Source organism: Castor canadensis, chromosome 6, assembly GCF_047511655.1.
Source record: "Castor canadensis chromosome 6, mCasCan1.hap1v2, whole genome shotgun sequence".
NCBI lineage: Eukaryota > Metazoa > Chordata > Mammalia > Rodentia > Castoridae > Castor > Castor canadensis.
Window position 1 is genome coordinate 4,390,257 of NC_133391.1, and position 18,326 is coordinate 4,408,582.

The 18,326-nt window shown below is 51.1% G+C and overlaps 1 protein-coding gene and 1 long non-coding RNA gene across 4 annotated transcripts in view; one reads left to right on the plus strand and one right to left on the minus strand.

Moving 5' to 3' along the window:
• The window catches only part of Baiap2l1 (BAR/IMD domain containing adaptor protein 2 like 1), a 67,712-nt gene that overhangs the window by 9,624 nt on the left and 39,762 nt on the right, over positions 1-18,326 (minus strand). For 2 of the 3 annotated variants that reach the window (XM_074075527.1, XM_074075528.1), the window contains 8 exons: positions 7,823-7,884; positions 7,649-7,720; positions 6,884-7,021; positions 6,120-6,272; positions 3,805-3,972; positions 2,960-3,107; positions 1,125-1,332; positions 268-345 (listed from right to left, as the gene is read on the minus strand). In XM_074075527.1, coding sequence (XP_073931628.1) covers positions 268-345; positions 1,125-1,332; positions 2,960-3,107; positions 3,805-3,972; positions 6,120-6,272; positions 6,884-7,021; positions 7,649-7,720; positions 7,823-7,884 — 1,027 coding nt within the window. The remainder of the gene's footprint in view (positions 1-267; positions 346-1,124; positions 1,333-2,959; positions 3,108-3,804; positions 3,973-6,119; positions 6,273-6,883; positions 7,022-7,648; positions 7,721-7,822; positions 7,885-18,326) is intronic. The other variant, XM_074075529.1, reaches the window with a different exon arrangement.
• Positions 1,329-10,898, plus strand: LOC141423984 (uncharacterized). The gene is made up of 3 exons (XR_012448767.1): positions 1,329-2,557; positions 2,790-3,070; positions 4,482-10,898. It is a non-coding gene; the product is annotated as an uncharacterized lncRNA (long non-coding RNA).

Below are 18,326 nucleotides of genomic sequence, written 5' to 3' on the forward strand. Positions count from 1 at the left end.
GGCAATACTGGGATTTGAACTCAGGGCTTCACACTTGCAAAGCAGGTGCTCTACCACTTGAGCCACTCCTCCAGTTCATTGCGTTCTGGTTATTTTAGAGATGGGGTCTTGAGAACTATTTGCCCAGGCTGGCCTCGAATCGAGATCCTCCCAAGTTGCTATGATGACAGGCGTGAGCCACCAGCGCCCTGGCTTAGGTCATAATTTTGACTGCCTGGGGACATTAGGACCAAGGTGATTGCTGGGGAACTGGGCCACATTCACTACCTTGGCGCAGGCACCGTCACTATTTCCTTCTCATTTTCTTCCAGCAGCTTTGTGTATGACGACGGGAACCAACCCCTCCTGTGGACAAGAGCAAGAGCCTGAGGCCAGCACACAGGTGACAGCTGGGGTGGTCCCACTCACTAGTGTCTGAGTGAAACCGAGTACTTCATGTGCACACACAGTGACAGCGTGCGTGCATACACTACTCGTGTAATTTGGAGTTTTCTTATGGTTACTTTTCTTACACTGGTTTTCTTTCATGTGCCTGAATAATCTGTGTGGCAAACTGACCTGAGGGAAGTGAGACTTTTGCTTATATTTGTGGATTAAATGACCAGGATGATACTTAAGCTACTTATGTCCAAAATCAATCAATCTGTCTGTCTGTCTATCCGTCTAGCTATCCAATGTGGAGTTAGGGATTGAACTGGAGCCTTGCACATGCTAGGCAAGCGCTCTACCACTTGAGCCTCTCCCAGCCCTTTTGTTTGTACTTTGTTTTGGGCTGGCCTTGAACTCAAGGTCCTGCTGCTGCTACCTCTGGAGTGGCTGGGCTTCCAGCCACAAAGCACTGTATCCAGCTTCTGTCGTAAATCTTAAAGCATGCTGACGTACAGGTTAGGCCTGAGAAGTCAGCCAACACTTTAACAGACGACAGGAGAATATCTGTGCTGGCCTCTGTCAGGAGATACCGCAGGATCTGCACCAGGTTACTTCCATCCGCATGGATATGGAGAGCAGCCTGGGGTGCATCACTCAGCTACCCAGAGTAGCTGACGTGCTCCTGTGTCCACACAGACAATTAGCAGTTTAGGCAGACAGGCAGACAGACACAGCTCTGCGCGGCACCAACTTACGCTTTGGTGCTGTCGTGCTCCCCGTAGAGCCAGCCATCCTTCTCCTCGGGGATGAGCAGCGTGACGACATCGCCCTGTGCAAAGCCCAGCAAGGTCTTGTTGGTGCCCGCGGTGTGAGGGAAGATGGTCGTCACCTTCTGCTTCTTCAGCATGTTCAGCCCCGTGGCGACGGACACCGACCGCTGCAGACTGGGGTCCTCCGAGGTGTCTGTAAGGGTGAGTGTGACCAACAGTGAAGTCAAGTGACAACTGCAGAAAACCCTCTGTGCCCACCATCATGTCCACGTGGCCCTTCCTTGGAAACTCTGAGACATGTCACAGAGGGTGGAGGAGCCTGTGGCCCTGAGATGGTCCAGTTGTAGGCACCCAGGCAGCTGGGGGCTCTTTGGACAGGACCCCAACATCTGCAGCTCTCTCTTTGAATCAGAGGCAGCTGAGGTAACAGTGAACCCACGCTTGTGTCCTGTGCCACAAGCAAAAGTACTGTTGGAAATGTGGACGTCCTGAGCAACTGAGCAGTGAAGACTCAGTGACGGCTCCCCTTGTTTTTTTTTTTTGCAGTGCTGGGGATCGAACCCAGGGTCTTGCAAGTGGTAAGCGAGTGGTCTGTCACTGAGTCCTGTCCCCAGTGCCTGTCAGTGATCCTGGCCTCTCCAAAAAGGCACTGTTACTGATAGGGGAACTGAGCCCCAAACAGCTCCAAGACTGGCTGGGATCACACGGCCTGCCAAGTGGCAGTACTGGGCCCAAAGCCCATGACCCCTGCTCCAGGACACTATAGCACCACAGGTCACATCTCAACTCAAACACAGAACCCAGAAAATCAGCCTGGAGATCGAATTTATAACAACTCAAGACCGCAAGACTGCCTTCTACGGGGTCCTTACACACTCCTAGTAAGGACGGTGCCATTTTGCTATCTCCTTAACGGACCGCCCTTCCTCGGCAGTATCCAGTCCACCAGCAGTTGTCAGTCAGCTTTTACCAACGAGAAGCAGGGCCCGCGAGCGAGCTGCTGCACACGCCCTTACACGCTTTAACTCCCTCGGAAGCAAAGAGCTGCAGGCTGTTGCTCCCCCGCTCTTGGCCTCGATCCCGAGTCACTAGCAAAGCGGCTTCAGATGCAGTGATCTGCTCAGTGCACAGCGTGATTCGTGCCGTATTTGTACCAAACTGGCTTTCACGACACCCCACACAGCGGCCAGTCCTGATGCGCTGGCATCAGGCAGCCCTTAAGAAACTCAGGCAGCTGGGGAGAACGAGGGAGGCTAAACTTAACTATGCTGTGAACATCGCAGTGTGTGCCCTGTGCGATGACCAAATGCCAATTAAAAAAGAAATTTCAGCAGTTAAACTTAAGTTTCCAGAGAGCGCAGAGGTGGAAATGCTGACGGGAACTCACATTATAAGATTAAGAACCGTAATTGTGCCAGGTAAGATTTTATAGTTCGTCTTTCGTCGTTTTGAGACAGGGCTCATGTAACTAAGGCTGGCCTAGAACCCTCCACCTTCTGCCTCAGCCTCCCGAGTGCTGGGATTACAGATATGCACCACTACACCTCTCCACAGCAATTTACGTAAATATTCACCAGTATAAAGGATTTGTGAAGTGTCATAGGAAGGTGTCACTTATCAATTATTTATTGTGTTTTGTTTTTCCTCCAGTTCTGCAGATGGAACCCAAGGCCTCGAGCATGACATGTGCTCTAACCTGAGCTACACCCCACCCTGGCTTTGCCTATCCACTTCTCCCAATCACCTTCCCTCAGACAAGGGTAAATGCACGAGACACTCATTTTCAAACTACTTCAAGGAAGCCACAGGGAGCCTCTCACCTGCAGAGCTCTTCGTCCTTTCTGAGCTGTGCGCAGCTGCGGCTGGGTTGCTGAACATGTCAATCAAGGGACCGGTGTACGGCTTGGCTGGAGGGGCCGGGGGCATCTTCGGTGAGTATTTAGAGAGGGTGTCGTAGTCCTTCCCGACCTACAAACAGTCCCTTGTGAGTCTGCTGTTGGAGTGACAGCGATGCAATGACATGTGTTCTGGGCATCTTGGAGCACAGACTCTAAGTCCCGCCTGCTCCCTCAGGTCCTCTTAGTGAAGGACGATATTCAGGCTGAGTGATTTTCAGGGTACCACACTTTTTCCCCCCTTTCCTTTTTGTCTTTACTGTCTTTAAAAATAAACAAAAGTGGCTACTCTCCATCCCCTCCCACATCCTGGCAACACCAATCTCCTCTTGACTCCATAGGTTTCAGGCTCCCTCTGCAGGGCTACCCGGCTGTGGCGGGGTCTAGATCCAACAGACTGTTTAACGCCTTTGCTGGCATTGCAGAAACCCACGTGGCCACACTACCTGAATCTCCAGTGTGTTCCTGCAAATAAAATGACAAAGCCCATCTTCAGAGGACAGCCAGCCCCAATGCCTCAACTGCTACTATGGATGCCTTCCTTATTTCTCAAGTGGCCTTCACTGTGACAGTGGCACTGGTTTCCCAGCCTGACCTCTGAGATACCTATACTTCCTTCACTGGAATAAACCCCTGAAGCTGGAATCGATGTGATTAAGAGCAGTAAAGGAAAATTTCAAATGTAGTGAGAAACACTCGCTGGCGTGCTGAGCCAGCCTGGCCCAAATCTGAAGACGCCATGGTCTTGAGAAGCTGTAACTGGCTCCTACCATGCTACTCCGTTCGATCATGGGTGACGGCTGAGGTGTCCCCGACACCGGGGTGGACAGCGGGGTCTTTATTTCTTCTATCATGTGTACAATTTTCTCTGGCACTTTGGTGGCATCACAACAGGTCTCCTGCCACCTGGGCAGTTTGGAATTAAGTAGTTCTGCAGACTGTAAATCCAAAAGAAAGAAAAGTGCCTCATTTGAAGAGCTGACAAAATTGAATCACATTAAATAGTAACACCACTGACTGTCGCCCTGGCTCACGCTGGAGGGTGGGGGCTGAGCTGAGGGGCGGTTGAGGCACCTGTGAGCTATGCTGGTAGAGGAGCTTACCTGCTGCTCCATGTGAATACAGCACTTACGAGTACTACTGGGATTAATGACTGCGAGTCAGCTCCAGCTGGACGTGATCCCAGCACCAGGAGGCACAGGCAGGAGGATCGTGAGATCCAGGCCAGCCTGGACCACATAGCAAGACCTTGTCTTAAGAAAACTCCATGCAGTGGCTAGAGCACACACTCAGCATACGTGAGGCCCCAGGTTCAATCCCAGGCCCCAAAGCCCATCTCCAACACACACACAGCTCAAAAGCTAAAGGGGGAGGGTTGTGCAACCTATGAGTCTCATTGTCATGGAGGCCCCAGAAACAGTAGTCACCATCTTCTTCCTTATTGCAGGCCAGAGGCCCCAGGAGCTGACTCTTGGACCTCAGGAGAACCAATGTGCGTTACACAAGTGAATCACTGTCCTGGGAAGTCCATCCGGGGGACAGAGGGCGTCCGGGCAGAGTGGTCTTTGCAGAGCACAGACAGAAACAGGCAGAGCTGAGACCCCCGCAGCCCTGGAGGCCCAGGTGGCTTCCTGCTCTGTGTACCGGCTCTGCTTCTGCATCAGGCCTCCAGGAGGGCCCCAAAGCCTCTGGTGAAGCCCTTTCCTGGGCCGCAGTCTGGACAGTCTGGAAGCCCTGCGCACAGCGGCCACTGTGTCTTGCCCAGGCTCCGGGCTCAGCAGAAGTGCCTAGGCCCAGCGTGAATCCAGGGAGAGAGCAAGACTCCTACCCTACACCACCTCAGATCCTGACAAGTGGACATGCCACTGCTGCTTGGGCCAGCTAGGGACAGCACTGGGACACCTTAGCTGCCATAGGGGAGGCACAAAGCTTTTCACATAGTTGAAGAAGCTTCTGGTACAGAAAGTGGACTCAGTTTGTGCCACTCTACAAAGCATTACTGGGACCCGAGGGTAAGTCTAAGAAAGACTTCGCCAATAAGCAGAGCTTTCTGGAAATAGCCTGGGCTGCCTCCTGACATATGGGAGGGAGGTTCAAGATCAGTCCCTCCCTGTGTAGCTCCGGTCCCATCACCCTACCCTGACACGAGGCCCTTGCCATGGAGACACCTCCCCACTGCCCTGACCAGCACACCACACTGTGGAGAAAGCGAGCACCCAACATGGTACGTGTTCCTTCGTGATACGACGTCAGATCTTAGGCATCCAGATTGAGGTTACGAAACATGCATGCACACACACAAGACCAAGGTCATTCCCCCTGAAGCTGCTGCAGAGCTCCTGGCACCGCAGAGCTCAAAGTCATTTTGCAGTGAGCAGCAGTGAGTATCTGACCTTAGCCAGGGCTGGGGTGCATGCTTACATACCTGAGAGAATTCACGACTCAGAAAACACAGAAGAAGGGAAATTTAACAGGTACGGAGTGAGAGGCTCCAACCCCACAGCTGCACGTTAGCAGAACTAAGTCCATTGTTGAGGGATCAGGAACAAACACCGTAAACAGGAGGGCAGTCATGAGACCCAGCATCCTGCTCAGTGTGAGTGGGGAGGTCTGTGGCTGCGGCAGAACAGTCAGTGACCCTCACACAGGTCCTGATGCAGACATCGAGGCTTAGGGCACTCTGAGTCTATGAAAAGCCAACTTGTAGGTGAGCAAAGGAGTATCATTTTATCAGGGATTTTAAACATGGATGTGCTACTGAATTAATTAATATTGTAAGTGGACACTGGAGCATTTCATCAGGATTTCTTAAATTTACCTAGTCAGGCTGGCCAAAACCTTTCTTTGGAACCTTGCTGTTGGCAAAATGGGCCCGTTGCTTTGTGCAAGGCATATCTGGAAGGGGAGGCATCTCCCGGGTTTATTTGTTTGTTTTTTGGCACTGGGGTTTGAATGCAGGGCTCACACTTGCTCAGCAGGCGCTTTATCACTTGAGCCACTCCGCCAGCTCCAGGGGTTTAATATGAGATGTGACCCTCGGGGTAGCCAGCTACTCACAGGTGCCCCGGGCACCTGGTACACGCACCTTCAGGTGGTAGCTGTACATGTGGCTGGCCAGGCTGCAGTGCTTGTCCACCAGGAAGCAGAAACGCCGCTTCTCTTCAAGCAATGCCTCCTTGCAGCCGTCTGCAATGAATTTCTGGATTTCACTCTGGCGAGAAGTGACGGTCTCCACGTACTAGGAAAACAAGCCACCATGACACGAGTATGGCACTGTGCGGCATGACACGTGCCTCCTGCCGTCCTCACACTTGTGTGGTTTTAATGATGGCATGAACACTAAACGCAGTGGATGTTAGACTGGACTCTGACCTGACCTGAGTGGACGCCATCAACGACAGGATGGTCCCTGACGTCATGGAGAGAGAAGTTGTGCATCCCCGTCCTGTGGCAGGCACAGAATATGACTTTGTGCCTTAACAGTGACCACGCTCTGCTGCAGGCACTGTGGACCAGCTCCAAATGCTTACTACGGACGTAAGTGCACAACGGGGACAGTGATGGGAGCACAGAGGTCCCTTCTCATCAGTCAGGGGAGATGCTGATGTTTTTAGGAGGTCATAGGCTAGACATTCTTGATATTTTTTTTATTTGGTGGGTCAGGTTTGAACTCAGAGCTTCACACTTGCAAAGCAGGCGCTCTACCACTTGAGCCACTCCCCTAGTCCATTTTGCTCTGGTCATTTTGGAGATGGGATTTCAAGAACTATTTGCCTGGGCCGGCCTTAAACCATGACCTTCCTGATCTCAGCCTCCCAAGTAGCTGGAATTACAGGTGTGTGAGCTCACCTCCATCTCCTTGTGCTCGTACTTGAGTGCATTCCGCCCACCTTGGCTTTTCCTTCGGATCTTCTTCAGCTCTGCCTGAGATTTCTCCAGAGAGTCTAACTTACTCCTGTGCTCGGTTTGGTATCTCTTCAGAGTTGCCTGCAAGAAACATGGTGCTTATGTCAAGCTCTCAAACAATCACTTTTTCTGGCGCTTGTACTGCATGTGACTGGTGCTGACACCCCAGAGGAGGGGTGATTTTGGGTAACATGTACACTTACTACCACAAGGGAGCCTTGGAAGGAATGGGGAAGCAAGTTAGCATTCCCCAGCAGAAAGGGAAGATGGAAGGAGCCCAATGTTCTGTGGCAAGAGAGCCGCGAGGACGGCAACCCCGGGTGACAGGCAAAAGACATCGTACACAACTTGTGTCCTGTGTGTGGGTTTGTGAAAGCGCCAGCTGCAGAACACAGACACAGAGGTCCTGGCACACATGCTTTTCTCTTTTTCCTCTCTCCTCTTTTTAAAGGCAGGTTTGTGCTATGTAGCCCAGGCTTGCCTGGAACTCGTGATCCTCCGCCTCAGCCTCCTGAGTGCTGGGATTACAGGCATGCACAACCATGCCTGGCTCTTATGTTTTCTAATACACACCCCAAGTGGTGGCAGAAGAGCCTCCATCCATGGGGACCTGACGGTGCCTCGTGTTGGCACCAAGTCCCACCCCCGATTGTTGCGGCTGAGGAGCCACCGGGAAGATTCTGGAAGAGGGAGGAAAGCTGCACTCACAGTCATGTACTTCACGTCAAGCTCCGTCTTCTTCTCCAGCTCGTGGATGACCTCCTTATGGAATTTTCTGAACTGTTCGCAAAATAAAACAAAGTTCACACCAGATCGAGGTCTTAGGCAAATAAATTTAAACAATGAAGCAAATACATTTTGTAAATGTAAACCATCACGCACGTTCTCGTCAAGACTCTCATTGAGCTGCTTGTGGGTGCTGGAAATTTCTATGAGGACGTGGCCTGTGAACAAAACAAGACACATTAGGAGAAGGCACGGCGTGGCTCTACAAAGATCCACAGGGGACAAAATAACAGAAGGGAATGAGGTGCCCCTGCCCTCAGGGGTGTGGATTTCACACCACAGGTCCCACGTCTGTCCCTCTATGACATCAAGAATGCCCTCTTTGTCTTCAAGTTCACCTTGTTTTTCTATTCATTTATTTTTATTTATTTATTTATTTTGAGGCACTGGGGTTTGAACTCAGGGCTTCACATTTGCTAGGCAGGTGCTCTGCCACTTGAGCCACTCCACCAGCACTTTTTAAGGGCTCATAACTATTTTCCTTGGCTGGCTTTGAACCTTGCTCCTCCTGATCTCTGCTTCCTGATAGCTGGGATTGCAGGAGGGAGTCACCAGTGCCCAGCTTGGTCTTTCTGTTTAACTCATTCCGTAAGCCAAATTCTACACATCTGATTTAATTCTGAAATACTGTTACAAAAGATTATCTCAGCCATCTAGTAACTAACTAACTATAGAAAGAAGTGATTTATTTTTATCTACTCCCCAGAGAGATCTGATTATTTTTCAGTTGTAAGGGAAAATGTTTTGTTTTGTTTTTCTTTCTCATTTTAGTTCTTGAATTGTTCTGGAAAATATTAATGCCAGGGACACTGCAGCAGGTACAGGTTTTTGCCTCAGATCTCCTGGAACACCACTTCTCGGAAACAGGGATGGTGATGACAAAAGAGAACAAAGGGGCCACATGACTACTTGGTTTGTGAAGCCCGTCTCTCTTGGAGTTGGTGATGTTGTGATGCTTGCCACCTTTCTCTGACAAAGGTGAACAAGAGCCTCTCTCTGCTGAGTTCCTACAAGACCCCAGCCGACCTGAAGCCATGAAGTGGGGAAACACAGAATCAACTTGAACCACTGCCACCACCATGCTAAACAACAACAGAGAGCTGGCATTGTGGCTCATACCTGTAATCCCAGCTACTTGGGAGGCAGACAGAGGAGGATCACAGTTCAAGGTCTGCCTGGGCAAAGGAGTTAGCAAGAGATTATTCCAACCAACAAGCTGGGTGTGACACACATGCCTATGACCTCTGCCACACAGGAGGCAGATGTAGAAGGACAATGGTCTGAGGCCAGCCCTGGGCAAAAAAGAGACCCTATCTGAAAAATAACTAAAGAAAAAAAGGCTGGTGGAGTGGCTTAATCAGCCACTGGTTGAGCACCTACCCAGAAAGCATGAGGTCCTGAGTTCAAACCCCAGTGTTGCCAAAAAAAGAAAGAGAAGAAACCAGAACGTGCTCACAGTCATTCTATGTTCCATGGCCAGATAAGAAAGGAATGTGGTGTGAACTGAACAGCTGCAGACAGGGAGAAGACGAGCAGACCGATGCTGGCCTCAGCTTCATTTCTGCACACAGGACAGCCCTGATGGCACCCCGTAGTGGACACAGTGAGAGCCATAGAGGCCATGGTGAAGGTGAGCTTGCCGGCTGTCCACTCCTGCAATTCCAGCTCCTGGCTGCCAATCAGCTAGTTACGGGGTGACTCTCACCTGTGTCATACCCATGGGGAAGTCCCACTCACTGCCCAGGTGCTATCATGTGGGCCACCTCTAGGGCGGGACACACCTCTTACTCAGCTTTCTTCCCTGGATCACAACTGTGTGGCTCTCTGTGCCCTGTCCCTGCCTGGGGAACGACACTCAAGGTCACGGACACCTGCTACCAAATCTTCACCAGAAGGGGAACACGCTGCCTGTTCACACCAGTCTCCCACCTCCCCACCCCCGGGTTATCGTCGCTGGACTCCCAGAGTCCGCTTCTTGATCCTCCAGGGTGCCAGGGGCCTTTCCAAATGCAGACGACATGACCCGTGGTGGCCTGGACCCGCTGAGGCTCCTGAGTGACAATCAGAAGCCTCTGGGGACAGTGCCACCTCAACCCTGCACAGGGTGGGGAAAAGAACCCCCGGAACTTGACCTGGTCCTGTGAGGCCATGTGCAGCAGGCTCCAGGGATGTGACCGTCCCTAACTGTGCGTGGTTCTAGGAAGCTCGGGTAGGACAGCGTGCAGATGAACAAGAGTGCTGCGACCTGCAAGCCTCCCGCCCTGTCCTCACGAGGCGACCTAAAACGCCCCAGCCTCAGCACGAGAAAGCAAAGCGCCGGGAATTCTTCCCACGAATGTAATCACACTAGTAAGTCACTGGAGACCGAGCGCCATTGCCGACGGGGCGCTGCTCACGTCCATCTCAGCCAGATGCTTCCTTGTTGGAGAAGGGAAAGAGACACGAGGCACCTCAGTGTCTGAAGGTCAAGTCCTCCGTTCTCATCCTGAGGCAGAGCTGCTTTGGGAGAAATGGTGCGTGTCACACTGCCTTGGTGTGGAAGTGGTGCAGGCACGTTTGTTCTCATCCTGTCCTGCTTCATGAGTGTCACTCTCCAAGTGTGCTAGCAGGGACGCTGCATCTGACGGTCACCATCCTCCTGTGCTTCTGCCACCACAGGCACAGGCCATTCCCTGCGGGCAGGAAGGGAACCCCTGACCTGGCTCTTCCTGTCCCTCACCCTTCGTGGAATTCTACAGCTGAACCTCAGTTGTAAACGGGCTGAAACCCACCTTGGCTGGGACTATGCAAGCTGCCAAGACGTATCTTGACACGGAAGAGGAAAACTCCGAAATTGAGCAAGTGAGACTCCATGTTTGAAACGTCAGGTCACACGCATTCGTTAACTCAGTCCTGTGACCTACTTTTCTTTTTCATTAATTCTATTTGAGAAGGAACTGGACCCCGAGAGCATCCAAGGGTGGAGTCCAAGGAGCAGCCCAGACTCGAATGGGGCAGAACCAAGGGCGTGCAAAGCCAGGACAAGGAAGGAGCTGTCACACGAGCCGGTTCCCCATCCCCCTTCCAGGTGTGGAGCCAGTGTTGTGGGAGGAAAGTCAGGAACTGCAGCAATGTGACCTGGTCTGGCTGAATTATGTTCTAAGTGGCAGTGTTAAAGGCTTTTATTATTATTGTTGTTGTTATAATCTTTGCGGGGCTGGGGATGAACCCAGCGCCTCACCTACACCAGCAGGCACACACCTACCCCTGAGCTAGCAGCTGGGTAATTCCTCACTAATCCCCAGTAAAAATTTACAGGAGTAAAGGATGGGGACACACAGAACACGAGCTGAGGACGTCTCATCGTGGGTGAGGACGCTTGGTTACTTTCCTTCCCATGTGACTACAAGTGGGGTCAGACAATAAATGCCAGGACACAAGCCAGCCTAGGCTGGGCTAAAGTTCCACCCTGCAGACAAAGGGGACACCGACCAACAACATGGCCGCAGGGAGGATGGCATTTCTGGTGACTTTCCAGGTGCAAAGGTGATGGGGCAACCCAGTCGTCTAAGGCCAAGCTCACAGGCATTACTGTGAAGCAGGTGCGCCCTCTGCAGACCAGAGTCCCCCCACTTGGGGCAGAGCAGTGACCACAGCGTGTGGTGACATCAAAAAGGCTTGTCGCTGGGTGGCCCTCCTTCCCCAGATGTGGTTGGGCAGCTCTCAGGCGGGCGGGTACCGGGCTGCAAAGGTGAGCAGTGAGTGCCTGAGAGAAAGCCAAACTAGAAACGGGCGAGAGCCTCAGAGTCTCGCTTCTGACTGAAAAGCAACTGCAGGCTACGTCTCTAATGACCACAGGCACACCACTGCCCTGCCACTGCACTGGAAAAGGGCGAGTGATGCATATCTAGGGCCAAATGTCACAAGAGCTGGCTTAAAGGAGCTACTATCAGTAAATACGTGAGAGTCTAGTCTGAGCACCAAAGTAGTGGAGAGGTCAGAAATCACTGAAAAAGCTAGGACCCCAGGAATGAACAGCAAGAAGAGATTTCAAAAAGAAATGGGGGACAAGGGCGTGCTTTGGCTAAAAAGTACAACGCCAAGCACCAATTAGTAAATAAGGAGGGAGCAGTGGAGTGGGAGAATCAGTATTCATTACTAGGTGTGAAACCTATGATATAAATACTGATGAAAAACAAGATGCCCACCCCCCCAGAGTGCTTGTTAGTAACAATGTGAAAAAAAACTAGACCTAAAATAATACGATGTGATTATAAAAGTGAGGGGGGAATGGGGGGAGGGGAGGGATGGAAAGAGATACAGGATGGTAAGTGTCACAGAAATATATCATATATATATATATGAAAATAGCACAGTGAAGCTGGGCACGGTGGCTCACACCTGTAATCCCAGCTACTCAGGACGCAGAGATCAGGAGGATCACAGTTCAAAGCCAGCCAGGGCAAATCGTTCACAAGACCCTATCTCAAAATATCCAACACAAAAGAAAGGGATGGGGAGTGGCTCAAGTGGTAGAGCACCTGCCTAGCAAGTGTGAGGCGTGGAGATCAAACCCCGGTGGTGCCAAAAAAGAAAAAAGAAAGCACAAAGACACCCATCACAACCTGTTACACATGGGTGAGGAGGAGGGCGGTTAGACATTAACACACATGTTGTAACCACCACAATGAAACCCTTTGTACAACTAACTCATACAAATAAATTTTTAAAGAATTGATTTTGATGAAATTAAACTATTTTTCTTTAAAGTAAAAAACAAAAATGTTACTTTGCAAGGTAGAACTCAGACAATGCCTCCCCCTGGACAACCAAAGTTACGTGAAAGTGGGAGGAAAATGGAGACTGCATGCCCACATGAGACACTCAGTGGACACAGGTGACCTGGGAGCGGTGCCCTGAGCTCGTGTAGCGGGTCCAGGCGAAGTGGCTTAACCCTCCCTCCTCACTAGCACTCTGTGTAGGTCGGCCTCACAGCAGGTGGCCACTGCAGATTAGATTTAGCAACTTATTCTAAGATCGATGCTCTGTCTGTAGTAAGACCGCAGCAACCTCAGTCTCAGCAAATGATCGACGGGTCAAAGACACACAAGTCAAATGTCCCCAGAGCCCGTGTGGGCTGCACCGCAAACCCCAACGTTTTCTCCTGGGAAAAACGTGGAACAGATAAACTCAATTTTACGTAAGTCTAGAACGGGCTGCCAAGGGACACTGGGTCATCACTGGGTCGTCACACAAGGCCAGAAGCTGCTGCTCGCTCTCAGTCACGGCACACGACACCTTTGGGAAGCTGAGGCTTGGGAACCTGGAGAGGGGCGGGTGCCGAGAATGAGATAGAGGGGACACCTCTTCAGAAAGCTGGCCCATCTTGGTCCCGGGACTCAGGGACATGAAGACAGGCCTGGGTCAGGTTTCTCGATGACTGTCACCCCTGGGAGGTCAGTCGGAGTGGCATCATGAGCCACAGAACGCCCGTGTGTAGAGGGCAACCTCCCAGTCTTGGTTAGGACCGCAAGTTCCAGTGCTCTGCAGAGGAATGCTGGCTGCAGGACTGGCAGAGTGGCTCAAGCAGTAGAGTGACGCAAGCATGAGGCCCTGAGTTCAAACCCAGTACCACAAAAACAAAACAAAACAAAAACTGGCTGCCCACGTGCTAAGTCCAGACACAAGAGGCAAGAGGTAAACTGGTCCAGTGCTGCGTGATCCGTACCACAGAATGGACCCGAACTCTCTGGAAACAAGACTGATACTCTAGGTTGTCTAACCTGTAACTAGCCGCCATGTTTATTTTTTGTATACAGCATGTATACTTACGTACATTCTTCACATGCTCAAAATGTCTCAGAACAACGGAGGAAGGGACACCTACCTGTCCGAACCTCTGCTCAGCACTCCCTCCTGTCACCTTTCTCCCCCCACTCCCATGTCCCCAAAAGAACAGCTGTCACCTCCTGTCTTGTAAGGGGAGCTTATAGAGCAGATGCTGCAGTCTTCCACCTCCTTGCCCTTCAGAGTATCAGAAAGAATTCTTTGCCTTGGTCTGTTTGGTTTTTAGGGCAGCACTGGGGTTTGAATTCAGGGCCTCACGCTTGCTAGGCAGGTGTACTTACCACGTGAGCCATTCTACCAGCCTGTTTTTTGTGTTGGATGTTTTCAAGGCAGGGTCTTGAGAACTACTTGCCTAGGGTTGGCCTCTGGCCATGATCTTTCTGAGTAGCTGCGATTACAGGCATGAGCCTGGCTCAAACAGAATTCCTACACCTCGGTCTTGAGCACCGACCTCTCTCCTGTTTTGTAAGCTCTCATCAGCTCATCCCGTGGACCAGCACACATCCGTGGCCACTGCTGGCTGCTGCACAGGCATTTCCGCTTCATGACTCACAAAAGTAAACAAGCTAAACAAGCAAATTCTACTTCTGAGCCAGGCACGGTGGTGCCAACCTGTAGTCCCAGCTACTAGGGAGGCTGAGACAGGAAAATCACAGCAGCCCAGGAGATTGATGCCACATGTTTTGCCACACCTGTCGCAAAACAAAACCAAGAGCTTCAGCTGAGCAAAGTGAGAGACAACTCTCCGTAGATTTGTTAGAGTCAAGCTCAGAAGGCAGAATGGCCGAGAAGGGAGAGCTGTTACAGTGCATCCTTTTATAGATGGCAGAAACCAGGTGGGGGCCACACAGGTAGGAACCCTTAACCTAGGATGGGGAAGAGCCTGGGGGCCAGTGTGGGGAGACGGACTCCACACGCTTGGTCTTAGAGGGTTTGCAGACTCCCATGAGCTCACCTCTAGAAGTCTCGCCCTTTTCTGTGAACACAGAAAAAATTCCCCTCAGGCTCTGGCCATAAGGAGGGGTAGCCATTGTGAAATAAGCCAGGACCCTGCTCTGGGTCTGGAAGGGAGGCTGCCTCCCTGAGCCTTATCTGAGCTGGGGACCAGCAGCTCACTGCCTCCAGACCTCCAGCCTCCATATCTAGCAGGAGTTTCCCCTTAGAGGCAAAGAAGTTCTTCCAGAGGGCAGATCCCAGGCATCTGGCCCACCATGAACCCCCGGAGAACAGAACCAGAGGTTTAAACACAGATAACGAGTGACACTTCCCTTTCCCAAGATTCACCAGCACACCTACCACCGTCAGCCCCAGGACAGCTGCAGTGGATTACAGTAGAAAGAGCTGAAAGACACAGATGCCATGCAGAAGAATTTTTTAGACAAACCACAGACACAGGGGAGACATAAGCAAAGACAGCAGAGGAAAACAGAAGCCTCTGGCATAGTTACTGCTGCAGCTTCATCCAACATTAAAAAACCTCTAGATAAACATCGGTCCTCACACTGAAGGCCTTTACCCTGTTCCTGTTACCCGGTACACCACAACCAACTTACAACAACGTCGCAGGCATGCTAAGGAAAAACAATGCAAATCAGAGACCAAGCAAGGTCAGAACCAGAGCCAGATATGGCTAAGAACTGAGTGTGGCAAGACTCAGAACTTAACTGTGGTCAGTACACTAAGGGCCCTGCTGGAAAACGTTGACAACATCGAAGACAGACGGGTGACAGCAAAGCCCTGCTAAAGAAGGGCCTGGAGGAAATGTCAGAAGTCAAAAAGGCTGAGAAATGCTCCAATGGGCTGGCTCCTGAGCAGACGGGACACAGCTGAGGACAGAGCTAAGCAGCTTGGCGGTGGTGGAACCTTACCACACTGAAATATGGAAAGACAGAAGAGAAGAGGGTGGTGGGAGGAACACAGTGATAAAAGTAACACTAGACTTTCCATCACAAACCACGCAAGTGAAGAAGAAAGTACAGGGAAATATTTCAGACCTGAAAGACAAAACCCACCAAGCTAGAATTCTTTATCTAGTGAGATTAACCTCCAAAAGTAAAGTAAAGGTAAAAAAAGGGCTGGTGGAGTGGCTCAAGTGGTAGAGTACCTGCCTAGCAAATGTAAGGTCCTAAGTTCAAACCCCAGTACCACCAAAATGAAAAGGACTCTCAAAAGTAAAGTAAAGGAAAAACCCAGCAGGAGTGCATGTTTGTACGCACAGACAGACAGACACACATACATACACACACACACACACACACACACACACACACACAGGGTAAAGGAGAGATTAAGATGTTCTCAAACAAAAACTGACGGACTTTGTCACCAGTGGGCCTAACTTGCAAAAATACATTAAAAGAGGGTTGGTGGAGTGGCTCAAGTGGTAGAGCACCTACCTAACAAGCTTGAGGCCCCGAGTTCAAATCCTAGTGCCGCCAAAAAACAAGCATTAAAAGAAGTTCTTCAGAGACAAAAATCACATGGTTCTGAAAGTTAGATCTACATAAAGAAAGATCAGCCAGGTACTGGTGGCTCACGCCTCTCATCCTAGCTACGTGGGAGGCTGAGATCGGGAGGATTGTGGTTCGAGGCCAGCCTGGGCAAATAGTTCCTGAGACCTCATCTCAAAAATAACCAGAGCAAAACGGACTGGAGGTATGGCTCAGGTGGTAGAGTGCCCGCTTTGCAAGTACAAAGTCCCAAGTTCAAATCCCAGACCTACAAAAAAAACCAAAGAAGACAGAAGAAGGGAGGAGAGTTTAAAAAAGAAAGCAAAACAGTGACAGAGTACACTGAACAGAACTAGTAATGAGCAGGGTGGACACTGCAAGTGGTCTACAGTGGCACTGAGAAAGATGACGTAAGGAAATGCCCTCCATGCAGACGCACATCAGCTACGAGGCCTCGAGGCATGAGGCATGAAGGGAGCAGGCAGGCCACTAACCCGGCCTAAGGCAGTCACAGCCACACGAGGTCCACTCAGACGGACTCTGGAGGGATTTCTCAGGGTAAGGAAGAGAGCTGCTTTGCAATAAAGGAGTGAACTCCCCAGAAGACATGACAGTCTTTAACACACGCGCCCATGTGGATTTTGCAGGTAAAAAGAGCAATTGACTTGTAGGGAGATTCGGAGCAGCCTGGAACACACACTGCTTGAGGTAGAGGACACGTGGCTGCAAGGCCTGCACACGTGTGACCCCCCACTCCATGACATTCTGAGGAAGGAAAGCTACAGAGCCAGGAAAAAGCCCAGTGGCTGCCAGGGCTTGTGGGCAGGGGGAGAAGGACACACATTTGTCAGACTCACAGAACGACAGCGACACAACCCACCCCCCAACATCCACCATGGACTTGAGGTAACAATACCGGCTCAGCTGGTTCCTGACTTGAACCAATGCACCACACATAAGCAGACGCTTGGAGCGGGGGACGGGATGGGGGTGCACGCACACAGTACAGGATCTGCTCATTTCTCTGTAAACCTAAAACTACTCTAAAAACGAGGCTATAAATTAAAAAAACAACAAACAAGACAGAAATAGTAACAGTGACTGGCTGGAGCCAGTGCCCGGCTCAGAGGAAAACACAGGCACTGTGTTCAGTGTCCCTGAGTGGATCTGAAAGTATGAAGCAAACAAAGACTTGTCCCTGACTCCCAGAGACCTGCGGGCCACCAGGGTCTGCCGGGCACAAAACAGGCTTCAAAGTCCTATAAACACACAGAGGGAATTAACTGAGGGAGGACTGCAGTGAAAGGAACGGCAAGAGGGGCCGTGATGGCGGGAAAGAGAACTCCAGCACAAGCTGCCATCAGAAGTATTCACTTTGTGGCCTTCATGTGTGACCTGAAGCCCCACAGGACAGAATGACTTATTGAAGTCTTCACTGACAGAACTGGTTTTGTTTTGCTTTGTTTTTTGAGACAAGGTCTCGCTATGTAGCCCAGGCTGGCCTTGAACTCATCATCTTCCTGCCTCAGCCCTGAGTGCTGGGGTTGCAGGTGGGAACTTCCACACCTGGCTAAAACAACTGCTTTTTGTTTTGGTGGCACTGGGTGGGCTGTTTTGGTGGTACTGGGGTGGGCTGTTTTGGTGGTACTGGGGTGGGCTGTTTTGGTGGTACTGGGTGGGCTGTTTTGGTGGTACTGGGTGGGCTGTTGTGGTGGCACTGGGGTGGGCTGTTTTGGTGGCACTGGGTGGGCTGTTGTGGTGGTACTGGGGTTTGAACTCAGGGCTTCGTGCTTGCTAGGCAGGCGCTCTACCACTGGAAGCACTCCTCCAGCCCTGTTTCATGTTGGAGATTTTCAAGATAGGGTCTCTGAATTATTTCCCCGGGCTGGCTTTGAACTAGATCCTCCTTGTCTCTGCCTCCCGAGTAGCTGGGATTATAGGCTTGAATCACCAAGCTGCCACTGGCGCCCAGCAAAACAACTTTTTTTATTTTGGTGGGACTGGACTTTGAACTCAGGGCTCCACACTTGCCAGGCAGACATGCTATCACTTGAGCCACACCTCCAGCCCCTAAAACAACTGGGTTTTTTGTTTGTTTGTTTGTTTTTTGATAAAGAGAGGCTTCTGTTGTCCCAGCCCTGCACAGGCTGCTCATGGAAGCTGAGACCCCGGTGCTCCCTCCTTCCTCCCAGCTTAGCCTCCATCCTCAGGGCTATGAGCCTTCATTCCTGGCAGCGTTGCCTCCTGCTAGAAGTAACACTGAGGTCTCAGAAGATCCTAAGCCACAAACAAGACATTAAAGGAAAAGGGTTTGGGCACCTTTG